Source organism: Trachypithecus francoisi, unplaced genomic scaffold (genome assembly GCF_009764315.1).
Source record: "Trachypithecus francoisi isolate TF-2019V2 unplaced genomic scaffold, Tfra_2.0 Contig01579, whole genome shotgun sequence".
NCBI lineage: Eukaryota > Metazoa > Chordata > Mammalia > Primates > Cercopithecidae > Trachypithecus > Trachypithecus francoisi.
The window spans coordinates 19,173,329-19,201,084 of NW_022681442.1; the positions used below are offsets into that span (position 1 = coordinate 19,173,329).

At 42.6% G+C, this 27,756-nt stretch overlaps 2 protein-coding genes across 2 annotated transcripts in view; one reads left to right on the forward strand and one right to left on the reverse strand.

Annotated features, from left to right (window-relative positions):
- Nucleotides 1-405, forward strand: part of LOC117064584 (guanylate cyclase 2G-like) — a 46,283-nt gene extending 45,878 nt beyond the window's left edge. The window contains 1 exon segment of the mRNA XM_033178631.1: nt 290-405. Coding sequence (XP_033034522.1) covers nt 290-405 — 116 coding nt within the window.
- Nucleotides 406-4,474: 4,069 nt separating this feature from the next.
- TECTB (tectorin beta) lies at nt 4,475-26,431 on the reverse strand. The gene is made up of 11 exons (XM_033178579.1): nt 25,849-26,431; nt 25,536-25,697; nt 24,585-24,775; nt 23,078-23,220; nt 22,900-22,972; nt 15,847-15,950; nt 15,624-15,707; nt 11,448-11,610; nt 10,132-10,204; nt 7,367-7,399; nt 4,475-6,240 (listed from the first exon to the last, which is right to left on the reverse strand). Exons 2-11 carry the CDS (start codon nt 25,609-25,611, stop codon nt 6,191-6,193), a joined length of 990 nt encoding a protein of 329 aa, XP_033034470.1. The 5' UTR covers nt 25,612-25,697; nt 25,849-26,431; the 3' UTR covers nt 4,475-6,190.
- Nucleotides 26,432-27,756: the final 1,325 nt, after the last annotated feature.

Consider the following 27,756-nt stretch of genomic DNA (forward strand, 5'->3'; position numbering starts at 1 on the left):
CAAAAACAAAACCCAAGCCTCAGAATGAATTGCTTCCATGTTTGTGCTGCTGTTGGCATTGTTCACAGCTCTAGTTCATGAGTGACACGGTCATTTAATGACTGTGATGACGTCGCTTTCCAGCAGGAGTTTGTGGGTTCTGTCGGTTTCCTTTCTGTAAACCCTAAAACCTATTGCCAAACTTTGCCCCAAGAGGGCGCATCGCTACATTTGTTGATTTGATGCGCATCATAGAGTCCAGCCTCGGGCAAAGCAGAGCAGTTACGGTCTTTGGTTCTCCACTCTTCAGGTCCTGTGGTGGCTGGTGTGGTGGGAATTACCATGCCCAGATACTGTCTATTTGGAGACACTGTGAACATGGCATCCAGAATGGAGAGCAGCAGTTCGCGTGGGTATCACCGATGACGCTTTGTAAATACAATATTGTTATCCCTCCAGGCCCCTAGCTTTAACTAGGGGATAGTTTTAGAAGATGCATTTGCTTTTTGCCTACTGTGTTCCTTCTGGAGGATAAGAGCATTATCCACTTCAGGCAACACTGATCACACACTTTATAGACAGGGTTTTGCACTGTGCGCTCGTTAGAACCATGCAAATACACATATCCTCCTTTCTTCTGTGACTTTCCATTCTAAGCAATCACACATGCATATAATAAAATCACTTAAATGAAGAGCAGGAGTTGGAAAACTTTTTCTTTCTTTCTTTCTTTTTTTTGAGATGGAGTCTCACTGTGTCACCCAGGCTGGAGTGCAGTTGTGTGATCTTAGTTCATTATGACCTCTGCCTCCTGGGTTCAAGGGATTCTCCTGCCTCAGCCTCCCAAGTCGCTGGGATTACAGGCATGTGCCACCACACCTGGCTTTTTTTTTTTTTTTTTTTTTTTGATTTTTAGTAGAGACTGAGTTTCACCATGTCGGTCAGGCTGGTCTCGAACTCCTGACCTCAAGCGATCCACCCACTTCGGCCTCCCAAAGTGCCGGGATTAGCTCGCATCAGCTACTGTGTCTGGCCTGGAAAACCTTTTCTATACAGGGCCAGACAGTAAATATTTCAGGCTTCAGGGGCCATAGAGTCTTTGTTGCAACTACTTAACTGCTGTTGTAGCTCAAAAGCAGCAATAGACAATATGTCAATCAACAGGCATGGCCATGTTCCAATAAAACTTTATTTGCAAACACAGGCAGTGGGCTGGATTTGGCCCATAGGTGATAATCTGCCCTTCTCTGAGGTAGAGTATATTCTTGGTGGTACAGAAGAAATCTATAGCCAGGACCTCCAGGGAATATTACATCCTTTTGCTTTATAGTAATTTTCTTGCATTGACCATTGCCAGGCACTTGTATGCTGTTTATCAGTTGGGACATGTAAAAAAGAATTACTCAGTGATGTAAGTTTCAAAAAGGTTTAGATGATTAACGTTGTTTTGTTTTAAATTTGTAAATTTTCCACAGGGCAAAGGAGAGCAAACAATTTTCTGGTTGAAAGGTAAAGAAGGCTTCACTCTTCCACTCCCCAGATTTACTCAGGAAAAAGCCAAAGTCCCAGAGATATTGTGAGGTGAGTGTTTTCTTTCAAGATGTTTGTGGAGTCACGTGAAAGTCTTTGGGAACCCTTCTTTGAGACGCAGTCAATATCCCGTTTAAGAGGTGTGTTTCCGGGGCATTGATCCAGTCTCCCACTAGGGGGAGCCTTCTAGCTGGCCTCCTCTTCCAATCCCGGTGTTAGCTCCCAGCCTGTGCCTCCAGCAAATGTAGGCTTGGAGGAGCTGAAGATGGTGAACTCATTTCATGGGGTGCCAGGGCTGGCCTCTGGCTCTCAGCCCTGTGCAACTGCCCTAGCTGCTAGATATTTACAGCCCATTAACCTGAGAATTTGCAGTGAACCCAGTTTCATTCTGCAGGAGGGGAAAGTGGAGAGGATGAAGCCTGTCTTTCCTGTGCAAGGTGCCTGCTCTCTAACCTTTGGTGCTGATTTTCCTTATCAGTTAATCAGCTTGCAAGGAGATAGGAGCCCATATCTGACAGCATCTTGAGAATGTGTTCAGGAAAAAAAGCTCTAAGGCATGAGCAGCCCCTGAAATCCAACAGGGCCGAGACTATTTCAAGCAGCCAGGCCCTCTGCAGTTATTGAAAAGCCTGGTTCTGAACCCTGAGTTACTGTGAGAGGGACAGCTCCCAAATGCATAATGCCCTCTTCCCAGTGTATTGCCTAATTTCTTTCCTACTCACCCAGCAAAAACTCCTGCAGTCAAGGCTTGAATTTTAAGAAGAATTTCTCAGTCATTTATGAAGACTTTAATTTAAAAAAAGTTCCAGTAGACAAAGACAAACCCATCCATTCCTGCTACGATAGTCTTCCCTTCTACATAATGAATAGGATTCCATGTTGTTTTATTGAGTGGATCTTTTAATAGATTTGCTGAACCACTAATGCATTTATAGTACTTCTTTCTTCATCTCTTGCAACTCCTCACATCCAGATATCTTTTGTGTGGTTGCTCCTGAATCTGGCAGAGCAATTTGAATGAAATACTGTGTTTGAGACCTTTCCTGTTGAACTTCCCATGATTGAAGGAGCGAAAATCAGTAAGACCAGAAATAGTTTCTTTCTTGCTGGGTCTCTGAGCTGCCTTTGCTGAGATACTTTTGAGACCCGTATGGGAAATAAACTACTTTTTGGTTTATTGAAGCTTTTGACACCAAATTATATAAAAGATTTGGTGGAATTCTTGCCTTTCTTTAGGAAGAGGGACACAAAAGCACTTTCACTTCCCAAATAATCCAGTCTTCATTGAGCTCCTAAGCATTTCCATTAGCAGTATTTTGCTTCTGCCCAGAGAGGGAAGACTGAATTATATACATCCATCAGAGGCTCCGTCTTCTATATGAAAATTTTGTTTTCATTGTGGTAGGCTTCACTCCTCCCTAGAGGCCTTTGGCATTGGGGACTGAAAGCTTTAGATTGATACTTAAAAGGAGAGAAGGCAGAAGATGTTTATGTGGAGAGGAGAGGAAGGCTTTCTCCTGCTACTTTAGCGTGGAGACAGTAGGCCAAATTTATCTTCTCATTCCCCATAACTCCTTTTCTTGAGATAATGGCTCTGGATTCCAAACACCTTGCTCAACCATGAAAGGAAACAAGGCCACCTCTACTATGAGGCCTCCTAGAGAGCTAGGATAGTCCTCATCCATCCATCCATCCATCCACTTATCCATCCATCCACCCATCCATCCATTCATCCATCCACCCGTCCACCTATTCATGTGAACATTCTTTAATCCAAGGAGCATATAAATATAAACTTTCTCTTGATCTTTAGCTTGCAGTCTAGTTAGGGAGAAGAAAGCATAATTGCATTGCATAAAGCAATATTAAGGACTAATAGAGCTATACACAAAAGCATAGCAGTAACTAAGCAATCCATCACTGTGATATTAAAAGAACATTAGAAAATAATATGCAGATGAAGGAATGGGGCCAGGTAAGGCAGTTGCCTATTATTATCATGTCTTTGTATTGTGTGTGTGTGTCTTTTTTTTATTCCAGCCCTAGCCCATATACTTACATAAGTTATGTTCCTGTAATGTAGATTTAGTTCTGCCTTTCTTATTGAACATCGTAACATAAACATTTGGCATCTAGACATTCATACACACAAAAACACATGTGTGCACACACAGACATCCATATGCACACACATGCACATGTATATATGCACACCCTCATATATATACACACACACACATGCATACATACACACACATATGTACATGGAGAAGGAGAAAGCGAGAGTGTCTTTATGGATCACAACTAAGACTTTTGATAAGAACACTTTTCTAAATCTATATTCAGTATTTTTTCTATGTCAGCTAAGGATACCTAGGGGAGAATTACTTTTCTTCTTTTTCTTAATGTTTCTATTGTGTTTAGAACTAATGAGAATTTACAAGAGATTGTTTTGAGAGTATTTTATCTTATTTTCTCAAAGGAGAAGTTATGAGAGAAGAAGGGTAATCAAACATCATGAGGCTGTTAGTTAATGTCAAGTCAAAACACATCCAGTTGCTGGTGAGAGACATTTGGGCTTTATAGGCAGGGATGACCCAAAAACCTTTTCCCCAATATGTTAATCAATGTCTTAACCATCCTGGCTAACAAGGTGAAACCCTGTCTCTACTAAAAATACAAAAAATTAGCTGGGCATGGTGGCGGGCGCCTGTAGTCCCAGCTACTCCGGAAGCTGAGGCAGGAGAATGGCATGAACCCGGGAGATGGAGCTTGCAGTGAGCTGAGATCGTGCCACTGCACTCCAGCCTGGGTGACAGAGCTAGACTCCATCTCAAAAAAAAAAAAAAAAAAAAGTCTGTGGCATACATGCGAGTCTAAGAAGTTCTAGTTGTAGAAACCCCTGGGAGAATTGAGGAATTAGCTATCAACATGATATATTAACACTGTAAACTGTAGTCATAGGTTGTTTATTTTAAGGCATTTTATTTATTCCATAGCACCAGGTAGAGATACAAGATCATAAAACACAATGATGAAATACAGCAAAACTAATAGAACATTGGTTTATTCTGACAGCAAAGGATTTGAACATGGCTATGAGTATGCTATTTAAGAGTTTTCTACTAGAACCAATAAAATATGTCTTCTGTTTTTCCTGACTACAAAAAATCTGAATTTACAGAAAGAAGAGATCCTAAACTCGTTGGAACTCTAGCTTAGGGACCAAGTCTAGACTAGATTGAGTCATTTCACTCTAGCCTATTACTCAACAAACATATACTTCATGTATCTGGAGATTTCATAACTAGTTTAATTTCTGAGTTCACTAACACAAGTTGTAAAAGAATCATCAAACTGCAGATTGCAAAACTTCTCAAATACATTAAATACAGAGAGACAAACGCATGTGTTGTTTTCAAATTATAAGCCTCCTAATTAAGTCTTTACTAAACTGAGAACTTAGAACTCTGCCTTTTCCTGTCACAATCCAGCCAATTCTCTACCAGAATTTCAGTTTGTATTTTGTTGACAGTGTAAATCATTTTTATGGGCATATTCTGGATCACTGGGGTGGCCAGTTATGAAGATGTGCTACTGCATAATTTCATTGGCCACATTTGCATTTGTGTTTCTGATTTTGTGTTAGCTTCATTCTAATCATCATAAGTGAATGAGACAAAACCAGATGTAAGCTTCGATGTTTAAGTGAAAACTAAATGAGGTCAGACTATTTCTTATAAATGAAAACTTTTTAGTAGAGCAAATAGAGAAAAATAGCATTGAGTGTCACAAGGCATTTATTTGTAGGATTGAGTCACCAAACTCACAACACTTGTGTCGTTGGAGTCACTTTATAGTCATGTTTCCAGCAGTGGTTTCACTGGGGCAATGCCATGTTATTAGGTTAAATTAATGTGAGTTGTATTCTTCTTGTGGTTATTCTTTTTGCAAATATTTCTATTTAATTTGTAATTTTATTTTGACTTTAGAAGTATACATCTGCTATAAAAACACAGAGTTTATACCTATATCATGTTTATATATTTAACAAATGGTATAATACATACAAATTAGGTCAGTACTAGGTGTCTTCAAGAATCCATTTCCTTTATATAATTAGGTTTGAGTGAAACTATTGTACTCCACTCTGGTTCCCACATCATCTCCCACGTCATCAGTTGAAAGGTTGGAACCCCCTGACTGGGAGCTCAGCTCTGGTCCTTAGGTAGAATGATACTGCCTCAATGACAAAGCCCCTTTTCGCAAAGTCAGCTATTAATGTGTGTTCTGTATTTAGCATTGACTTTGTAGTTGCACCCTATATTCTCTTCAAAATGCTCAGCGGTACTTGGTTGGGTATGCTAACCTTTTAAAGTTAAAATAGCTTTCAAAAGAATTCACTGCAGCCCTGACTTGAGTATGGAGAAAGGAGACTCCTCCCACAGCTTTAGAAGGACTGTGAGATCTAAGGGCCATGGGAAATAACCTAAGTTTTTCTTAGAAAGAAAAAAGCATCACCGAATTCACAGAAATGATTGGAGCGCATATTTGGCAAAGTGCTATTCTCTGCTCCCCAACAATGTGGTCTTCTGTTTGTTCTTTTTGGCAGCACAATAAACGTGTTTGTCATTCACTGAGGATGATTATGGGTGAAGGAGTGGCAGCGCGTGGCTAACTCCTATAATATGGCACAAATCCCCAACATCATGATGAGGTGGTGGAGAACATCTGTGGACCAGAAGGGGAGGGAGATGGCACTCAGAGACAGTTCTGAAAGGGTTAACAAAAGAATTAACTCAACAAGAGTCAACTCAGAGGTCTTCATAAAATTCCATACATTTTAGACAAAGTCGATTTTGTTCATCTCTTGGGGATTCTGTAGCTCACATTTAACAGTTCAAAGAACCTGACAGATAAACCTAGGTTGTGGACCTCTAACAAATAGAAATCAGTGATGGTACATTTTACTCTAGGGCTTTCAGTATAGAACTTAAAAATGATGAGAATCTAGGACTGGAGTTTTAGAAGTTGATTTACATGATTTTCCTGTAATGATGAGAGCAAAATCTGGCTGTGAGATTATGAATAAATGAACTATCTTACCTCATCTCCTCACGTAGTTGCTTCCTTCGTATTGAGGTGAGATCTTGGGTCTTAGCTGAAATGTTTCTTCCTCTAAGGGGCTTCCCTGGCCACTCTCTAAATCACGTCCCCCATTGTACCCCAAATACTTTACACATACTAGCAAAGGAAGAGGCTTTGTCTGTCTTGTTCACGGCAGTAGCCACAAGACCAGCTCCTGGTACAGTCATCATGATCATGGCTCACCCTGACTGGGTATTTGCTGTTTGCCGGGCATCGTTCAGTGTCCTTAGCTGTAATTAAATATCTATACCACAGCCATGTAGATAGGGACAATTATTAGCCTAATTCCACAGAGGAAACTGGGGTATGGAGGGGTGAGGTCATTGCCCAAGGTCACTCAGTTAATGAAAGACAGAGCCGTAACAGGAATCCAAATATTTGTTGAATGAACACATCACTGAAAATGTTGTTCTCCAAATGCTGGAACCCAAGGGAAGCCATCTGGGGATGGCTTTATTGAGACGGGGAAGTGAGGTTCAGTTCTGCTTCATCCAATTTACCTTCAGTTCCTCCCTCTCTTCAGAGTTCAGGGGCTGGTCAGAGGGAGACCTCTTGATCTCGCCCCCTCTGCCCCACTCGGGTGTGCTTTAAACTATAATTTTCAATCCTTAAAAGTTTTGCTAGGGCCAAAGTTAAGCTTCTCTTAAAATACTCACTGCCTTTTAACAGCACAGCCCCACGAAATCCCAGAAGTGTCTCTTTTCCTTACCTGAGAAGCTATAGAGACTGGAAAATCCCCTGCCTGTAGTGAGTAAAGAGAGAGAATGCAGAAAGTTTAAGAAAAGATCACGGAAAGGAGAAGTCTCAGAGTGATGTTTCTAAAACACAAAACCTGGCTGGGGGCGGCGGCTCACACCTGTAATCCCAGCACTTTGGGAAGCCAAGGTGGGCGGATCACTTGAGGCTGGGAGTTTGAGACCAGCCTGGGCAACATGATGAAACCCTGTCTCTACCAAAAATGCAAAAATGAACCGGGTGTGGTGGCACGTGCTTGTAATCCCAGCTACTCAGGAGGCTGAGTCAGGAGAATCGCTTGAAGCTGAGATCACACCATTGCACTCAACCTGGGCAACAGAGTGAAACTCAGTCTCAAAAAATAAATAAGTAAATAAATAAATAATAAATAAATAAGTAAAACACAAAACCTGACCACAATCCTCCCCTGATTAAACCATCAGGTGCTCCATTGCCTTTTAGACAGTTTATACTGGGGGTTTACAGAGTTTCATCTCACAACACTTTCTCTCCAGGCAGGGGTTGGTAAGCTTTCTGAAAAGAACCAGATAGTAAATATTGTCAGCTTTGCAGGCCATACCATCTCTGCTGCCACAAATTCACCCTGTAGTTGCAGTGCGTAGCTGTAGACACTATCTACGTGAACGAGTGTTGCTGTGTTCTAATAAAACTTTCTTTAAAGGCACTGAAACTTGAATTTCATATAATTTTTTTTTTTTTTTTGAGACAGAGTTTCACTCTTGTTGCCCAGGCTGGAGTGTAGTAGCGCGATCTCTATTCACTGCAACCTCTGCCTCCCAGGTTCATGTGATTCTCTGGCCTCAGTCTCCCATGTAGCTGGGACTACAGGTGTGCACCACCACTCCTGGCTACTTTTTGTATTTTAGTAGGGACACGGTTTTGCCATGTTGGCCAGGCTGGGTCTCGAACTCCTGACCTCAGGTGATCCACCTGCCTTGGCCTCCCAAAGTGCTGGGATTACAGGCATGAGCCACCAAGCCTGGCCCTGAATTTCATATAATTTTTACATGTCACGAAATATTGTTGTTTTGATTCTGTTTTTGAACCATATAAAAATGTGAAAACTATTCTTAAATTGCAGGCCACAAAACCAGGTGGCACCTGGGCCTTGGCCCTTGGCCCTTGGCCTTAGCTTGGTGACTGTCCTCTAAGATCGAGCCGCTACTGCTTCCTGCCTTCCCACAGGTTTTGCCCACCCTTCGTGTCACACTATCCTTCAGGTCTCACTTGGAGATTGTCAGCAGAGCTCTTCTGCAAAGCCCTGCACTAGGTTGAATCCCTTTGCTCTGTTCAGGATGAATATCCCTTATCCAGAATGCTTGGGACCAGAAATGTTTCAGATTTCAGATTTTTTTTTTTTTGGAATCTTTGCATTATACTGGTTGAGCATCCCTAACTTGAAAACCTTGAATCTGAAATCTAAAATGCTACAGTGAGCATTTCCTGTGACCGTGACCTTCGAGCATCATGTGGGTACTCAAAAAGTTTCAGATTTGGGAGCATTCGGATTTTGGATTTTCACATTAGTGATGATCAGCTGTGCAACCATGGCACCAGCCCACCGTCACCCCCTTAACAGTAATTTCTCTTTCCCTTAGTGTCTAACATCTCTCTCCTTGCTAGACAGTAAATCCCTTGAGGACAGGGCTTGCGTGGGTCACATTTATTTCTGAAATCCTAGCACCCTGCCCAGGCCAGACAGTGCTGGATATTCAGTAAAGGTTTTTTGACGTGCACATGGCATTCTTATGACATATTATTTCCTTCCTTCCTTCCTTCCTTCCTTCCTTCCTTCCTTCCTTTCTTTCCTTTCTTTCTTTCCTTCTTTCTTTTTCCTTTCTCTGTCTTCTTTCTTTCTTCTTTTTCTTTTCCTTCCTTCCCTCCTTCCTTCCCTCCCTCCCTCCCTCTTTCTTTCCTTCCTTCCTTCTTTTTTTTTCTTTTCTTTCTTTCTTTCTTTCTTTCTTTCTTTCTTTCTTTCTTTCTTTTCTTTCTTTCTTTCTTTCTTTTCTTTCTTTCTTTCTTCTTCTTTCTTTCCTTCCTTCCTTCCTTCCTTCCTTCCTTCCTTCCTTCCTTCTTTCTTCTTTTTCTTTCTTTCCTCTCTCTGTCGTTCTTTCTTTCTTTTCTTTTTTTTTGAGACGGAGTTTCATTCTTGCTGCCCAGGCTGGAGTGCAGTGGTGATCTCAGCTCACTGCAACCTCTGCCGCCCAGATTCAAGTGATTCTCCTGCCTCAGCCTCCTGAGTAGTTGGGATTACAGGCATGCCCCACCAAGCCTGGGTAATTTTGTATTTTTAGTAGAGATGGGGTTTCACCATGTTGGTCAGGCTGGTCTCGAACTCCTGACCTCAAGTGATCTGCCCACCTCGGCCTCCCAAAGTCCTGGGATTACAGGCATGAGCCACCATGCCCGGCCCCATGACATCTCATTTTCTATTATTATTGTTCACTGCATGCTCTGTTTGGAAGCTTAGCACTTCCTCATTCCTTGGGGGTATTTGAATTTAGGGTGCAGATAGAACTTCCAGAGCAGATAACAAACCTCAACTCCTTCGTTTGGCTTGAGCTGTTCCCCACCCCTGGCTAGAAGACTCCAGGAGCAGGCAAATGTTGTGCCCACAGGCACAACTGGTTTGGCAATTCAGTAAAAATGCTCAAACCGGCTGTGCCTGTGGTTGCAGCCCAGAGTGAACTCAACCGTTTGGAAAACAGAGACGCTTACTCCGCAGGGAGAGCTCCACGACCAGGACTCCCCCGGTCTGGTCTCGCAGGAGGCGCTTCCTTTTATCGCAGGTCTGAAGACCCAGAGAGGCAGAGGGGAGAGAAGCGGGGAAGGTGGGATGATGAGTGAGCAAAGGGGAGAAAAGAGAAAGAAAAGACATTTTAAAAAGGTCACAAATGGGATGGAGCCACAATTCCCCAGTCAACAGATATGAGTTACTTTTTAAAAAAAGAGAGATACTGTTCATCCCTTCTCCAACTTGAATTCAAAAAGAAAGCTTTACTTTGTTAACTCTTCAAGCCAGAGGGAATCCTGCTGGAAGAGGTCACTGAGTGTGGAAGGGATTGATACCGTTTCCTTTGATAAGGCTTTTACTTACTATCATTCTCGCCACTATAATTAGAGAAGCGGACACTTGCAAATGTATTCTGGTTCATTTTCGTTTCTTTCTTTTTAAAAATATGGCATCGATACTTATCCTTTGATCAACTGTACGATGTCTCTCCCCTCCTCTCCCTGGCTCTGCACTCTCTGGTTTCTTTCCCTTTTGCTATTTGTGCTCATAAAGAACCATTTCTGGCCAATGAATCAATAGCAATAGAGATTATGACCTTATTTTTGTTGGTTACTATAGGCTATGTGAGTAGCAGCCTCTTTGGAAACACCGAGGTCTCCAGTTGAAAGAGACCAGAAAGGAGAACAGTTTGAGATTTGGCGTGTTTGTGTCTAAGTGGTGGTTCTCAGGTTTGAGTGAGCACCAGGATGACTGCTGGCTTGTTAAAGCACAGCCTGTCAGGTCACAATGGTCAAATCAGCCATGACCCAGTGTCGGAATTTTCTACAGTATCTCTCTGAAGTCACAGAGGTGAACCTTTGGGCTGTGCAGTCAAGACTAAAAGCACTCACCCTTTGAGTTATGCCCACAGTCTGTCCCTGCTACCTAGACCTTGAATTTCCCTTGCCCTTTTCACTTCTTCAAAGTATTTCCATGTCTGTTATCACTTTCATTTACCGACACTGCTCTCTGATGAGGGAAGGGCCATCATTACTGATCACACTCTACTTAAGGATGAGAAAGCAGGTCCCGGCAGATTAGGTGACGCATGCCAGACCATGCGGGTTGTTGGAGGCAGGGCGGATAGGTTCCGGAGCATCTGCCCCCATGAGCATCTGCCCTTACACCCAGTGCCATTTCCTCCAGATGCTCTCAGCACACAGCTTCCCTGGCCTGGTTATGATTTCCCCACTTAAACTCCAGCTCCTCCAATTCTGGTGCCCTTTGGGTAACATTTTCCTCCTGGAGAGAGACAGCTCACCACTGGGCAGGAGAGTTTCTCACTGTCGCAGATGAACGTCTCACAGTGTAACCACACCTTGGAGAGTTTGGGGATGTTCTGGAACCGGAAAGCATTGAATTGGAAGGTTGCCCTGTGATCTTTCCCATTCTCATGCACGAGGACGGTTTCATCCGTGGGGCAGCTGAGGCAGACGGGGAAAGAAGAGTGAACTGTCACCTCCTGGAACTCTAGCAAGAGCTGCTGAGCAATTTACACACAAAGCTCCTGAGGTGGTTATATGGCCTCTAACCTTCCCAGGCATTTTGATTAGCAGCACCTCACTTGATCCTCACAACTGTGAGGTCAAGTTGATGGCTAGGAGGTGGGTATGACTGTCCGCATTCTACAGACAAGGTACAATGGGAGGGGAGTGACTTATAAGAGCCACACTTTTAGTAAGTTGCACCTGTGTCCCAAAGAAAGCAAATCCCTAGGAGGTAAGGCCCTCTGAGGACTGGAATATGTCCAGCCCTTGAGGGATATACAAAGTAAGGACAATGGCACCAGGAGCAGCACTGCCCCTGTTGCCACAGCTGCCTAAGCTCAAGTCACACCCAACACATTTCTGTGTGTGAATTGTGAGGTTATGCATTGAAAATTTGTATTTATGGTATATTATTTAAATTATATATATCTACATAGTTACTTTTGTAAAAATGTGGTCACGTTTTTAATATAAGTACAGAAATAATGACTGAAGGATACCGTCTAAATGTTAACACAGGCTGATACAAAGTGATAAAATTACAGACATTTTTGGTTTTCTTCTTTGTATTTTTATGTTTTTCCAGATTCTCTATAATGAGACTATGATATTTGTATAATATTCCAAAGTCTCAAAGGTAATAATTCAGTTAAAAAAAATGACACAGATGGACATTTGTTTAAGCTGGTGGTTCTCACTTGGGGGTCCACTTTGTGCCCCAGGGGACATTTGGCACTGTGATTGTCCAGACTGGGGGAAGTGCTGCTGGCATCTAGTGAGTGGGCAGAGACCGGGGCTGCTGCTGCTGAACATCCTACAGTGCACAGTGCAGCCTCCACAATAGAGAATGGTCCCACCCCAAATGTCAAGGTGCCAACATTAAGAAATCTTGGTTTCAGCAAACATACTTTTTCATTTAACGAAGACTGATTACCTAAGTGCCATTCCTTTAACTAGGTGTTGGAAACAGACACAATCATTCTTGGGACTGTACAAAGAAGCCCACACCATCGTGGGGGTTTGTTATCTGCAGGTAACAAGGGGTACCAGTGTCTGTCCCTCTGCAGGAAAAGGTCTATGTAACGAAAGCGTCAGACCACTGAACAGCACCACAGCAGGCCCCAGATTAATGTGACACTGAAGCATCTTTCTTCCTGTATTGTAAACTCGGCACACATGCCAGAGAGTGGTCCAGTTACCCCAGGGAACCTTCACGATGTTTTCTACCCCACCCGCATTCCCTCAGAAACAGACAACAAGGGGCCAAGCTAAAGGCAGGAGCAAAGGAAGTCAAGTGTGAGAGTGAGGGAGTGAAGTGAGGGAATGCCGTACCTTTGTATCTGGACCAGGGGTCAGAGCTGGGTCTGTGTGTGGTGGGCTCTGAACAGTGATGAAACTGGGGCATTTTCCAAGTTGTGAAACAAGACTTCTGTAGGATCATTTTGTCAATAAACCCGAGATCCTCATATGAACTCAAGATGGGATTTCTTAAAATAGCTCTTTGCAGCCAGAGTGCCCCAGGCATGGTGTCAGCCAGTGGAAAATAATGTAAGCAGAGCTTTGTCAGGGGGTGGGGAGGAGGCAAAAAATAGGCAGGTCTAGATGCCTTGGCACTGCTGCTTCTTGGCACCAGCTGCAGTACCCACACTTCAGTGGCAGCTGCCTCTAGATGGTGGAAGCCCACAGGAGGCTTTTATGCCCTCTCTGCGCGAGCCTCCTTTCCCATGTCGGATTGCTCTTTGAGATAAGTTTGCTGCTTTCAGGGCATCCATGTGTACAGGGAAATTCCTGATGATATATCTTCTACCATCTCTCCAGGAACTTTTGTAAACTGGGTTTTTTTCCAAAGGGGCCCAGTGTGAGCAAAAATCATCTGGAGATTGTGGGAGTGGATTTTTCCATTCTCCCCTTTGACACTGAACTTTGTGCATGTATCTCCAACTTCGAGGTGCCATGTCAATTAGGAAGAATGTAGAAATGGATCAGGATGTCTTACATCTGGCTGTGCTGAAATGCAGATTCCCTGGGTTTCCCCAGAGTCCTTCTGATCCGGTAGATTTGCAGTGCACCTGCATATGTAATAGCACTCTAGGCAGTTTGGGTGTACACTAGAGCATGAGGACAATTGTGCAGACCACCCAAAGCCACAGGCATCCCTTTTTCAGCCATCTTGCACATCTGCCAGATGGGAACAACAGCAACAGCACTGGAACTCCCTGCAGAGAGATGATTCCAGGGGTGGCAGAAGCCTTTGCCGAGTGTGACCATTGCCTGAGAGAGGTTCCCAGTGCCTGATAGCAATTTCAGGTCCCTGCAGGTCAATAAGTTATTTCAGAATTCCTGAAGTCATTTAATTGCACCATTGCTAACAGAGGCTAAATGAATTGAATCACTCAATGGCAGATGTGAAGTAAACACCCAAATTAAGCTGCCATCTCTACAGGAGGCATTGCTGGGCTGCGTAGACGTGCCTCGGCCATCCTGTCCTGTCCAGACCACTCAGGAGGCAACACTGACTGAGTATGAATCCCAGGCCTTCTCCTTACTAGCTCCATATCTTGGGCATGTTTCTGGACCTGTGCCTCAATTTTCTCCTCTATAAAATAATGATTATTATACTATCTACTTTATAGAGGATTTAATTAATGACATTTAGATAAATTAATATTTGTAATACACCTACCTAGAACAATATTTGGTATATTGTAAGAGCTGTATAAGTGTTTGCTAAATAAAAATAAAGGTTTAAAATAGCTCCACTTTAGTTATCTAATTATCTTTATCCTTGACATTAATTTGTCCTTGGCCTGATGGGTTCTGAGAATAACACAGGCACATTGGTCTGTTATGTGCTGTGTTTAGAGAATGTTCTCTTCTTTGTTTACTGCTAATTATGTGCATGATGTCCACATCTCTTGTCTAGCTCTGTCTCTCCTCTGATTTCCAATGGTACAATTCTAAGTACTTCTGGGCAATCATCATTTGAAGCTTAACATGTCTGTTAGTGAGTTCAGCGAGAATCCATATTTCCTTATCCAAAAACCTCCTTCTCCAACAGCCAAACCCAAACACTCTTCCTCAGCTTCGTAGTCCAGAGATTTAAGAACACAAAGCCATTTTTTTCCATTACTCCCCATGTTTCTCACACTGTCCTTTTGTCCACCTCCTATCTGATTTGTTCCTACATTTTCTCATTCCTGTAGAAGCGTCTCCCTCCTTTTTATTACCTTGTTTCATTCACTTGGCTATAATAGCAGTTCATGGCTTATCACTCTTGCACAATAGCTGCCAGGACCTGTAATCTGGTCTTTCTCCCTTCCATGCATGTTTCTAAACCATCCTGTGTGTGACTTCCAGCACTGCTTTTCTAGGGCGCACTTCTAGTACTACTTTAGTGCTTTACTCCAGATTGTAAAAGCTCCTGGTTATCTACCTAATTAGTAATAAAAACAATGATCTTATTTAAAATGGTTGGACTATCTAGCAGGTACCATCAGCTAAGCTTTCGATATGGTTTATTTAATTTAGTCATCATCACTGTGGTTCTGTTGTCAGAATAATTGGATTTGAATTCAGCCTGCTCACTTCCTCTTGCACACATACACACATGCACGCACACACTCACACACACACATTTACTATGAGACCTTACCCTCTCTTGTGCCTCAGTATCCTCATCTGTAAAATGAGGATGATAGTAAAACTACCTTCCTTGTTGTAAGGCTTAAAGAAGTTTAATAAGGTAAAGCTCTCAGAACAGTATCTAGTCCCTAGAATGCACTATGTCCTGTTTCTTAGTATTTGTCCTTTGCCTGGAGCCACAGAGGATGTCACTGATGTAACTCCAGCAGTCTTCACCTCTTCCTCCCAAGCTTTGCCACGCCAGAGCAAAGTAGCCCGACAAATGCCCGGTTCCACTGCTCAGCCCTGTCTCTAGACAGTGTACCTACCCCTTGTTGATCAGCTGCCACTGCAAGGGATACATGAAGTCAGCCGAGGGGGTGGCCCAACAGCTGTTCAAGACCACTTTAAACCTGGAAATAAAACAAAATGGCATCACTTTGAAACAGAGAATCTTATGCCTGCAAACATCTGATGATTAAAAAGTATGTCAGCTAGTCTTTTTTTATTTCTTTGCATTTAAACATATAAACTTGGAGGAAATGTACTTACCTAATGCTTAACCCTTTGGCTTCTACTCCTGCAAAGAGGTCTGAACCGATTTCGGATGTCTCCAGGACAAAGGGAGCTTCTTTCTTGGTGGAGAACTTGGCATTCTTTGGAAGGAAATTGACACTGGGCATTATGACCTCTCAGATTGAGCAGCTGGGTCTGCCAAGAGCAGATGAATTGGGATGGGGTGGGGATGAGAATCAACCCAAAGACAGAAGCACATGAGACCACCGAGCGATCCTCCAAGAGCAGAGAAACTCTATCTTTTAGGATGCTCTGCCGTCTTAGAAGGGATGAAGACGTCATATAATCATGTATTCTAGATTTGCTCATTATGGTGAGGCACACACCGTATGTCTCATTTACGCAAATGAAATTTGACTAATGGAAAGCAAGTGAAATTCAGGGATATTAAGGCACTGTGTTGTACTGAATCGCCCAAGGACACAGGGACTGAGCACATACAACACCCCCCTCTGCACTCACTTGTTTCTACTTTTTGCCTGAGCAGATTTCAGCGTGGGTTGGGAAATGTAGGATCTGATTCCCAGTACAATCATCAACAATAACAATCACAGCCACAATGGATTGATCAGCTACTATGTATTGGGCACTGTTCTGTGTATTGGGAGGGACTCTATGTCAGGATTTTGTTAGCGAACAAAGCAAAGGTATCTGCCTCCAATGATCTGGCATATTCTAGCAGGGGAGACAAACAATAAGTAAGTAAATGATATAATATGTAACTGTAGACCATAGGACATTATCTAGAAAAGCTGTAAAATATGCAGAACAGGATAAGGAAGATCAGGAGTGTGAGGAAGGGCAGGTTGCAGTTTTAAATACAGTGGGTGGGGAGGCCTCACTGAGGATGTGACATTTGAGCAAGATTTGGAGGAAGTGAGGGTCGGGGCCATGTGGCCATCCATGGAAGAATGCTTGAGTCAGGACAAAGGCCCTGGGGCAGGAGTGTGGCTGGCAGCACAGCAAGGAGGCTAGTGTGGCTGGAGTAAGTGAATGAGTCAGGAGGGTGGGGAGCGGGGCTTGGGTGAGGTTAGAGAAGTTATGGGGACTGATCCAGAAGACTGGGGCTGGCTGGGCACTGTGACTCACACTTGTAGTCCCAGCACTTTGGAAGGCCGAGGCAAGCAGATCACTTGAGGCCACAAGTTTGAGACTAGCCTGGCCAACATGACAAAACCCCATCCCTATTAAAAATACAAAAATTAACTGGGTCTGTAGTCCCTGTAGTCCCAGCTACTCTGGAGGTTGAGGCAGGAAGATCTCCTGAACCTGGGAGGTGGAGGTTGCCATGAGCCAAGATTGCACCATTGTACTCCAGCCTGGGTGACAGTGAGACTCTAAAAAAAAAACACCTTAAAAAACTAAACACTGGATCTTACACTCTGAGTGCAGTGGGGCAATAAGGAGTCAACACCATGATTTGAGCAGAGGAACAGCAGGTGCTGATCACTGGCCTGGCATATGTGATATTTGCCTACCATTCTCATCAAGGCATGCTGGGTGAGCTGTTAGGAGTAACAGTAGTGTTTCTGTTTGACTTACTCAAAGGAGGCTGATTTCTCCATTCTCTTAGTCTTGAGTTCAGTCAACTTTAGTAACAATCTTGAACTGCTCTGTGGATTAGCTTTCAGAGACAAAAGCATTACCATAGAAGGGCAGGGATGCTGGGCTAATCTGCGCTCCCACTGCTAACTTAGGACACACTATAGGCAAGTCAGCCTTTCAGGCCTCAGTTTCTTCCTATGCAAAATGGGCATAACCTTTGTGACTTTATGTAATAGAGGAATAAAGCTTAGACCAGGTTACTGTTTGAAAGATCGAGTTTCATAGACCTGGAGATTTGCAGAACTGCAATAGGTAGACAGTGGCAGGAGGAATGGATTTCAGCAAGGTTGCTTAGTTTAAGTGGACTTTATAGTATTTCATGGTGTATACATACCACATTTTCTTTATCTAGTCTATCATTGATGGGCATTTGGGTTGATTCCATGGCTTTGCTGTTGTGAATAGTGTTGCAATGAACATATGCAGGCATGTATCTTTGTAATAGAATGATTTATATTCCTTTGGGTATGTACCCAGTAAAGGGATTGCTGGGTCAAATGGTCTTTCTTGTCCTTTGCAAAGACATGGATGGAGTTGGAAGCCATTATCCTCAGCAAACTAACACAGGAACAGTGCATGTTCTCACTTATAAGTGGGAACTGAACAATGAGAACACATGGACAAAGGCAGGGGAACAACACACACTGGGGCCTGTTGGCGGGTGGGGTTGTGGGAGGAAGAGCATTTGGAAAAATAGCTAATGCATGCTGGGCTCAGTACCTTGGTGATGGATTGATAGGTGCAGCAAATCACCATGACACACGTTTACCAATGTAACAAACCTGCACATGTACCCCTAAACTTAAAAATAACAAATAAAGATAAAAAATAAATAAATAAAGTGAACTTCACCCCTCACATGTCAAACACACAGAGACTTTGCTGAGAGGACTCAGAATCTCTTTCGTTTCCTAGTGCTTCTGACATTATTTTACTGATGGCAAGTCCAGCAAGGGCTCCCTGACTCAGTCACCTAGAAGTCAGTTGCTTGCTCCCATTTGTCAGCCCCTGCACCATTTAAATGGCTGCAATAATGGGATAATAATGTTTTTAATCATAAGGGATCTACTGGCTTAATATGCAGGTTGAAGTGGCAGATTTACAGTGGTTTTTAACGTTCCTTGTTATGTTCTGAGATTTGTCATATTTTGAGAGGCCATTTTCAAATATGGGAACTTACCTGGGGACCCTGATGTAGTCCCCAAGCCTGTCAGAGGTATTACTCCCAACTCCTTCTGCCAGGGACCAGCCAGCAGAATGTTAGACTATTGGAATAATACCTCTCCTCATGGAAGAACCTGCCTGATTCTGTTACAAAGTGAAGAACAGAGCTGGCACCATTAATTCAATTTCTGAAACAGAACACTAATGATTGAGTTCTCTATATTCTCATCCAGCAGCTCAGGCAATGCTTGGAATAATTTTTCCCCACCTTCTCTATAATGTGAAAATTAGAAACCTATTCCAGATCCAGTAACCTCCCTTTATCCACAGGAGATATGTTTCAAGATCCCCAGTGGATGCCTGAAACTGCAGAGAGTACCAAACCATATATATATCACTTTTTTGTTTAATCTGATAACATAGATGGCTACTGAGTGACTGACAGATAGGTAGTGTCTACAGTGTGGATATTCTAGACAAAGGGATGATTTACATCCCAGGAAATACAGAACGAGTGGTGCAAGATTTCATCATGCTACTCAGAACAGGTGTGCAATTTAAAACCTAAGACTTGTTTATTTCTAGAATTTTCCATTTAATATTTTTGGCCCACAGTTGACCACGGGTAAGTGAAACCATGTAAAGCAAAACTGTGGGTAAGAGGGGACTACTTTACCGGATGGTTGAGCCACAACTAGCCGGTGTCACAAGTTAAGGATGAGTACACCTGGCTTAACAATAGTTCATGTGGAAAAATCTTGGAGTTGCTTTTGCTTATAAGCTCCATGTGAAATAGTAACGAAAAAAAACTGCCCTAAAGTTATTTTCCTAGGACACATTCTTGGGATCTTCCAAAACCTAGAAGGTCCCCTCTGACCCTTGATGGCCTGCACGGGTCTGATAAAGTCTAGAATATAACACTTCAACTCTGGGCTTCATTTTTTAATAGAGTTACTGAGCAACTGGATCATATTCAGAGAACAGTGACTAGGATGGTGAATGAACTACCAACAGAGACAAGAGGTTTAGCTTGGAGAAGGTGGAGATATTTGGAGGACTGTCAGCCACATAATTATATGATATTATTTCAGAAGACAGAACCGGGACACATGCGCGAGAGTTCAGGGTGTCAGATATCAGAGCTGATCTAAAATGGGAAGGCCCAAATATCATTGTCTTTGGAAGAGGCGGGGAGGCCACCCCACAGCAATCTTGCAAAAGGGTTTTGGGCTTTGGGTGGAAAGCCAAGGTTCACCACCTCGGAGGTTTGTTTTGACTCTTGGAGTCTATGATTTTGGCCTCTATTGATTGCATTTTTTCCATCTTAAGCTTTTTCATTTCTCTCTCTCTAAGAGGAATGATCAGTACTGTTTTGACTGAATAAAAGTCAATATAATCCCACACTGACATCGATGTTCAGCCTTATAAAGGTAACAATGCTAGAAGCCCTCAGAGTTTCCACTTTAAATAGAGTCAAAGTCTACAGTGATGAGAAGGGCTACTTTCTTGGGCACTTAACGTGTGCCAGGCACTGTGCTAAGTGCTTCTGAAAGATGATTTCTTTTAATCCTATAACAAACCTATAAGTTAAGTGCTATTATTATCCCTGTTTAACAAATGCAGAGATAGAAACCCAGAGAGGTTAACTCACTTGCCCAAAGTCACACAACTTGTAAATGATGGAACAAGGCTTCAAACTAGTGGTCTGTTGAGAAGGCCCATTTTCTTAACCACAGCACTAGGGTGTTTCTGTAAGCCAACTACCTTCCTTTATTTTGTATTGAGGGTCAAAATAACTTTTCACTAGGAATACCAGCCATGGGATATTGTCAAGAGTGAGTGGGAGGGGGATGGAGAGAAAAGAAAGAGGAAGCCTGCTGAGTAGAACTGGTGCTTTTAGAGCCCAGCATTTGAAGCTCTCAGGATCCTAAGCAATTAGCAGTGCATTGATTCCATTGTGTTATCTAGGGCACAGCTCTCTTTCTGGTAATTTGATGGAAATATATGCAGGGAGCAGTTGTTGCTTCAGAAACACATAAGAATTCTCTGAAAGCGGAAGAAGGGGGGAGAAAAAAATACCAACCACATGGGTCAGGCATAGGGAACTGAGCCCATGGTGGGAATGTTAATCAGTACGGAAGTGTCAGGACAGCACAGTCCCTTCTTTGCTGAGGCCTATTTGTCCTAGAAGGGTCTTGGTGGGCCTCAGGGGAGACTTGACTCTTAATTTTATACTTGTTGAAGGGGGTGTCCCGTTATCTGTCTATCCAGCCCAGAGGATGGCCTGGAGGATGCTGAGGACATGTCTCTTATTATTATTATTTTTAAAAGAAAATAAGCTCATTCCAGTTCTAAGACTTGATGTTTTGTGTATGCCTGAAGCTCAGCTCTACCAGGCTGATGGTGGGCAATGATTTTTGACAATCCTGGTGTCTCCGTGTTGCCTACTGCTGTAAAACCTTCATGGGATCATATCTATAATTTTGTCTGGTTAAAACAACAATTATTCACTTCCAGACAGGGACTCAATAGCAAAGGCAGCCTGTCATCAGGGAGTCCCCTGAGACTGTTGTCAGTGCGTGGAAGCCTATTTTCCTCTCCGGATGGCTTTCATCAGTGACTGTAGCGGTTTCACCACCTTATCATCACCCTGGTGGTCCATGCTGTATTTACCCCCGATTATAGGTCAAGGGCTGTATGGATTCCTTTTCTCAGTACTTAACCGCTAGTGGTATGTGGCTAGGGGCAGATCTAGATTTTGTGGGATCTTGAAACTTTCACAATGTGGAGAGCCCTCTTTAATGAAAAGAATCACATTTTTGAATACAGAATTAGACACAAGGCCTTCAAAGGGCCTTGAAATGAGTTTCATTCCCTTTGCAGTAAGCAAAGTGACCATATCTAGGAGATCTGTGTTCAAGACTGGCCACTGCTCTGAACTCCCTGTGGTCTCTCAGGCTAATCCTTCCTGTCTCTGGGCTTCTGGTCCTCATCTGTGAAACAGACTAGGTTATTCTAGGATCCCTTACAGCTCTCACCTTCTGAGTTCAGCAGGACTAATAGCTTCCAGGCAGCAGGTTAAGCAAGTTTAAAGAGTTGAAAGTTAATGGAGTTACAGGTAGTATGATATTTCTCCTTTGAGAAGTGAATGGGTTGGTCATGAAGCCCTTCCAAGGAGGTCCTCTAGCTCTAATGTTCTATGCAAAGGTTTATATTTCTGCCCACATCTTCCTTTAGTCTGCTGGGACAGTGTCTCTGTGTGCATGTGTCCTCAGTGCAAGCTGCAGGTTTGAAGAAACAAAGCACCCCTTCTAAAGAGGAGGGCAGCTGGGCAAGTGGCCACTGCATATTTAGTTTCTCTGGAGCACTCTATTTTGAGAGAGACCAAAGTGTGCCTTTAACTTCTATGTCAACATAGGCAGCCTGCCTAAATTAAGCAAGGAGGAAACGCTACTTGAAAGGTTTCAGAGACAAAAGAATTAGGCAGCAGAGGCTGACCCCAATCCTTCTCTTTAGCCCTGTCCCAGTCAGGAGCCTCAATACCTTGTGCCAAAAATTTTAAGAGCTAGATCTGAAATATAAATCTCTGGAGTGGGTTGTAGTGAAAACTAATCTTGACCAAGAATCAGACATTGGCTGTCTTATTGTCTGTTGACCTTGCCTTAGTTTTCTCATCTGTGAAATGGGAAGGACATCTTTGCGGAAGGTTGGTGTTTTTATTTATTTATTTATTTTTGAGGCGGAGTTTCACTCTTGTTTCTCAGGCTGGAGTGCTGTGGTGTGATCTCGGCTCACTGCAACCTTCACCTCCGGATTCAAGCAATTCTCCTGCCACAGGCTCCCGAGTAGCTGGGACTACAGGTGCGTGCCACCACACCTGGCTACTTTTTGTATTTTTTTTAGTAGAGATGAGATTCCACCATGTTAGACAGGCTGGTCTTGAACTCCTGACCTCAAATGATCTGCCTGCCTCAGCCTTCTAAAGTGCTGGGATTACAGGCATGAGCTACTGTGCCTGGCCGGAAGGTTGGTCTTATAGCTTATATCTTATACCTCAGCTCTTCTATCCAGTCTGTGAATCTGACTTTCTGTGACACTTAGTTTTTAAAGAAGTTTAAAGCTAAACCAAAGCTTATGTTTCAACTTGAATTTAAGAATGGGGCTCTGCACAGAGCTTGTGGAAGACTGAATACCGAGGAAGCATCCCACCATCTCCTAGAAAGGCCACAGGGAAGTAATGGGAACCTGGAGACTACTTACAGTGTAGAAGTTGAGAGACAATTGGCTTTCAAATGTGCCCATGCTCCCGTTCTTCACATGAACAGTGGCCACTCTGAAAAGGGGAGAGAATTTTGCATAAGGACTGAAACACACTGATTGATAGGACCTGCAGCACACACATGAGGCAGCCAGCCCTTCATGCCGCACAGCAACTTACCTCTGGTCAAAGGCAGCCTGGTTCACCAAGTAGGTGGAATGGTAGGTGCAGGAGAAGGAGTAGTTGACAGGCTGGTTTTTTACAATCACTGTGCTGTCATTGGAAACGATGTGATTGTAGAAGTGATAGATAGGTGGCTTGTACTGGACAAAGAAAGGAGACAGTCGGGATGAATCTGTGTCCCCGCGATGGGAATGAGGGTTCTGGGAAAAGTGCGGGAAGATAGGAATGAAGGTTCTAGGAAAAGTGCTCAGAAACAAGTCCAGTGGGGAGACAGGAATATCTGCCACTGACAGTGGCATCAACTCTTCTTGTCTGTGGGTAAACTGATAATTTTGTAAAGGGTTCCTTAGTTTATTCAACTAAGAGTATTTAAAAACAATCTAGGTTGATGTTGTATGCTTTAACATCTCCGTGTACCCATTGGGCTTCTGACTGAAAAGAACTGGCTCAAGAATCTCTATTACCCAAGGTCAACTCTTCATCCATTTCTCCTGTCCAGGTATCCTAAATGAATGTTTCACCCATCTCCAGTTTCTAGAATGTTCCCTTCTGGTTCTTTGCTCTTTCCTTCTTCTGACTACAAGCACGATTTCTGAGACTCTTTCCTCTGACTTTTTGGGCTCAAAAATCACAGAATATTAGAGCTAGAGGGGATCTTGAACATCCACTTGAAAAGTGACCGACCTAAGACCACACAGATGGTTTGTAGTTTACCAGGATATACTCAAAGACATGGGGTTTTGTTAATCATGCTCATGACTCTTCCCATTAAATCACTGAATCCTTGTGAAGCCTTCAGAAAGAGGAGCTGGCCCTGGAAGCGCTTTGCTCTCATGCTCTGAGATGGACAGATACACAGCCTTCTGGCAGGTAGGGCAGTAGGAATGCTAGACCTTGGTGGGGGGGTTGGGAGACCTAGCCTCCTTTCGTGATTCCACCCCTACGGGCTCTGTGGCCCTGAACGAGTGACTTTATTGGGGAGTCTCAGATTTCTCATCTGTCATATGATACTTGTTAAGAGGGCATCTGTTTCCTAATAATTATCTTATGGTACCCCATCCTGGGCACTTCACAAGACCAAGTTAGAAGTTGTGTTATACATTGGTCACTCCCTAAACTGCCCTTCCAAAGGCTCTTTATCACCACTTTAAAGTCTCAGGCAGAGAATGGCTCATCCATTCACCCATCTGATCCAGGAAGGATGGCAGCTTGTGAGCACAGGCTCAGAACTTGAAAGTGGGACATGTACTTTGCTCTACTAGAAGATAGCTTCACTGGCTTTGGCAACAAATTAGGAGGATAAGGGTCAAGCCAAAAGAGTAATCTAAACTAGGCAGAAGATAAGATGTTAAATAACACTCACATTCCAGGATATTTGGGAATCAGGATTGACCTTTAACAGGAAGTGGGTACATTCTGAATCCTTTCAAGGACGGATGGTGGACATCTCATTCTTGGGTCCAGTTGCCTTACCTTAACTCTGCACTGTGTGGCCTGGTCTTACCTCAGACTGGGTTCCGCAATAGGACTTGTTTTTAGGTGATAAATCTGGGATCACAAATTGGTAGTAACCTCCTTCATGGACCCCGTTGTAACACAGCCCTCCGAGGGCCAGCTGATGAACTTCCCATCCATAGGGACACTCGGGGATTTTGGTGATGATGGTTTTGGGATAACAAAACACAAGAATGACATCTAGAAAGAGCACACATATAGTTTAAAATCAGTTATGGTAATCATGCTAACCTACATAAAGAACAGTGGTTTCCAGCTACACCTGAGCATGCAAACGCAGTTGGTTAAAAACACCTTCCTGCTATTCTTCACCAGCTGTGATGAACGTTTTCCCCAAACTTCAGTCATTGGAGAGTCACTCCTACAGTTTTTGCTGCATTTATTTAATGACTGCACCTCATTTAACATGGAATTAAAATTAGTCCATTTGGAACTTTAAAGAATATATCTGTGAAACCACAGATAGGATGTATTAGACATATATAAATATATATTAAAATCTCCGTCACAATGAGCACATAACTTAAACATTTTAAATGTCAATTTCATGCATAATATTGTGAAATACTGATTTAGGGCACAGGATAGAAATTCCATAGTTGAATGGAAAACAAGTGGAGATGTTTTATATATATATATAAATAAATATATTTTTATATTTATATATATTTATATATATATGAAATGGGATGTGGGGAGAGAGCGTGTAAGCAAGAGAGTGAAATACAGCAAGCGTTCTCTAATTTAAAAAATGTCTGAGTTTGTCCAATACATTTTTGCTCCATCTGGGAAAAGTCTGATTGATATTGGTGGGGTAGACTTAAGTATTTTTCTACTTGGCTCCATCATTGCATTTTTATACCAAGTTAAGCACAGAAGTGCTGAGCATTGTAAAAGGAAATTTTTCTTCCCAGGAAAATGGACTATGGCGAGGACATACCTGCTTTATTTGGAGCGCATGATTTCGCAGAGGCTTCTGCAAAGATGGCCAACAGGACAAAGGCCTTCATCACCATTGCTTCTCAGAACTTGGCCTTTGCCAGGTGTCCAAACTAAGCTGGCCAAATTTTACAGTCCTTCCAGGGCCTGAGCCTCGATCATTCTAAGTCAGAAACATGAATGAAAAGTTAAAATCAAGGGAAGAACAAAGCCACACATATAGTCCTGGGGAAATTTTCAAGGGAGATCAACAAGGTTGTATCACTTCTAATTGTTTCTTGTTAGCACTGAGAGGCAAAAAGCGGAGGTCATACCGTTGGAAGAGTCAATGACACATGGAGTTGTTCATGTTCCCGACTGCTTCATTCTCTCCGGACTGTGGAGGCTGCCTGCTGGATGCTCCCCAAATCTGCTGCCCCAGTCCTAGTTTGACTTTATATAGCCCAAGGATGTAAAAGAAACTGGCTCCAGATAAGTCACAATGAGCATGCATTATCCACTGTGTGGGGAATAAAAGGGGAGCCTGCAGAGTAATCCGATGGGAAGCTCAGTTACTTGAGTCTCATTTCTTTTGCTTTACAGAGTTGGAAAAACTTTTTTTTTAAACTGCTGCAACCAAGATTGGGAGGAAAAGTTGATTTGTTCCCCCTTTGTACACAAAATAACTCTGAATGGAGGCAAACTACTTCTGTACAATTCCAGGTGACAATTTTAATTCTTTTGTCTTGCTTTCTTTGCTTTATTTCCTGCTTTCTTATTTTTGTATGTAGGTGAACTAAACTTTGAACTTAAGAAAATTCAGGTTTAACATTGTTGCACCTGATAACTATATATATATATATATATATATATGTATGTGTGTGTGTGTTTGGGTGTGACCATAAACATTAAAGGATTTTTCCCTCTAATTAAAAAAAAAAAAAAAAAACTCTAGTGTCTTGAACTTCATCCTGAAGAACAACTTTTAATTGTACATCCTTGAGATTTCTAAAGCTTTATTAGTCTCCCAGAGCAATGACATTGGAAGAAGAAACTTAGAAAGCCTCTCTTATAATTCAATCCTTAGTCACCCGACAAGATCCCACTGAAAACAACAGGTAACATGCTACTCCCATGAAGGTTCCAGATATATTATTGATACTGCACATCATTTAATGTTTCAAAACATTGGGAGGTGTCTTATAAGCAATATGCATACGTAATATGGTACAATTTCCTTATTTCCTCAAAATCTATTGTTAAATTGACGGGATGTTTTATAATGATAGTGTCAAAGAATGAGGGAAATAGCCATGTGGCAAGCCATTAAAAGTTTCTGTAACTCTGTTTCCTTCTGTGTAAAATGGTGGCTGTGGTTCTGGGCTGAACTTACAGAGTAGGAAAGCAATGATATGAAGGCTCTTGTAAACTGTAAGTGGTAGATGAATAAGTAGATTACATGAAAAGACAACTAACAATTTCCGGTAACATGTGTGTGTCCCATGAATTACTTTTCCTTTCCTTAGATGCACCACAAAGTGACTCGTTGTAGATTTATGATTCATGTAACAGGAGGCATATCTGTATTGTAAAACACATATGCAAAATACTTTATGGACGATGAACAAATGAGCTGAAAGGGAGAAGAGAAAGAATGTAGTTAAAAAATTTTTTAAACAGTAGGATCAAGTTTATTGTGGCCTGGAAACATTAGTATATTTCTTTTTTATTATTATTTTACTTCAAGTTGTGGGATACATGTGCAGAAGGTGCAGGTTTGTTACATAGGTATACACGTGCCTTGTGGTTGCTGCACCCATCAACTGGTCATCTACATTAGGTATTTCTCCTAATGCTCTCCCTCCCCTAGCCCCCCACCCACCAACAGGCCTCAGTGTGTGTTGTTCCCCTCCCTGTGTCCATGTGTTCTCATTGTTCAACTCCCACTTAAGAGTGAGAACATGTGGTGTTTGGTTTTCTGTTCTTGTGATAGTTTGCTGAGAATGATGGTTTCCAGCTTCATTCATGTCCCTACAAAGGACATGAACTCATCCTTTTTTACAGCTGCATAGTATTCCATGGTGTATAAGTGTCACATTTTCTTTATCTAGCCTATCATTGATGGGCATTTGGGTTGGTTCCAAGTCTTTGCTATTGTGAGCAGTAACATTGGCATATTTCCACTGTTCTCCATAGTTCATTCCTGAGCAGAGAAAAGATACTTGAATCTCGAAAATATGTGT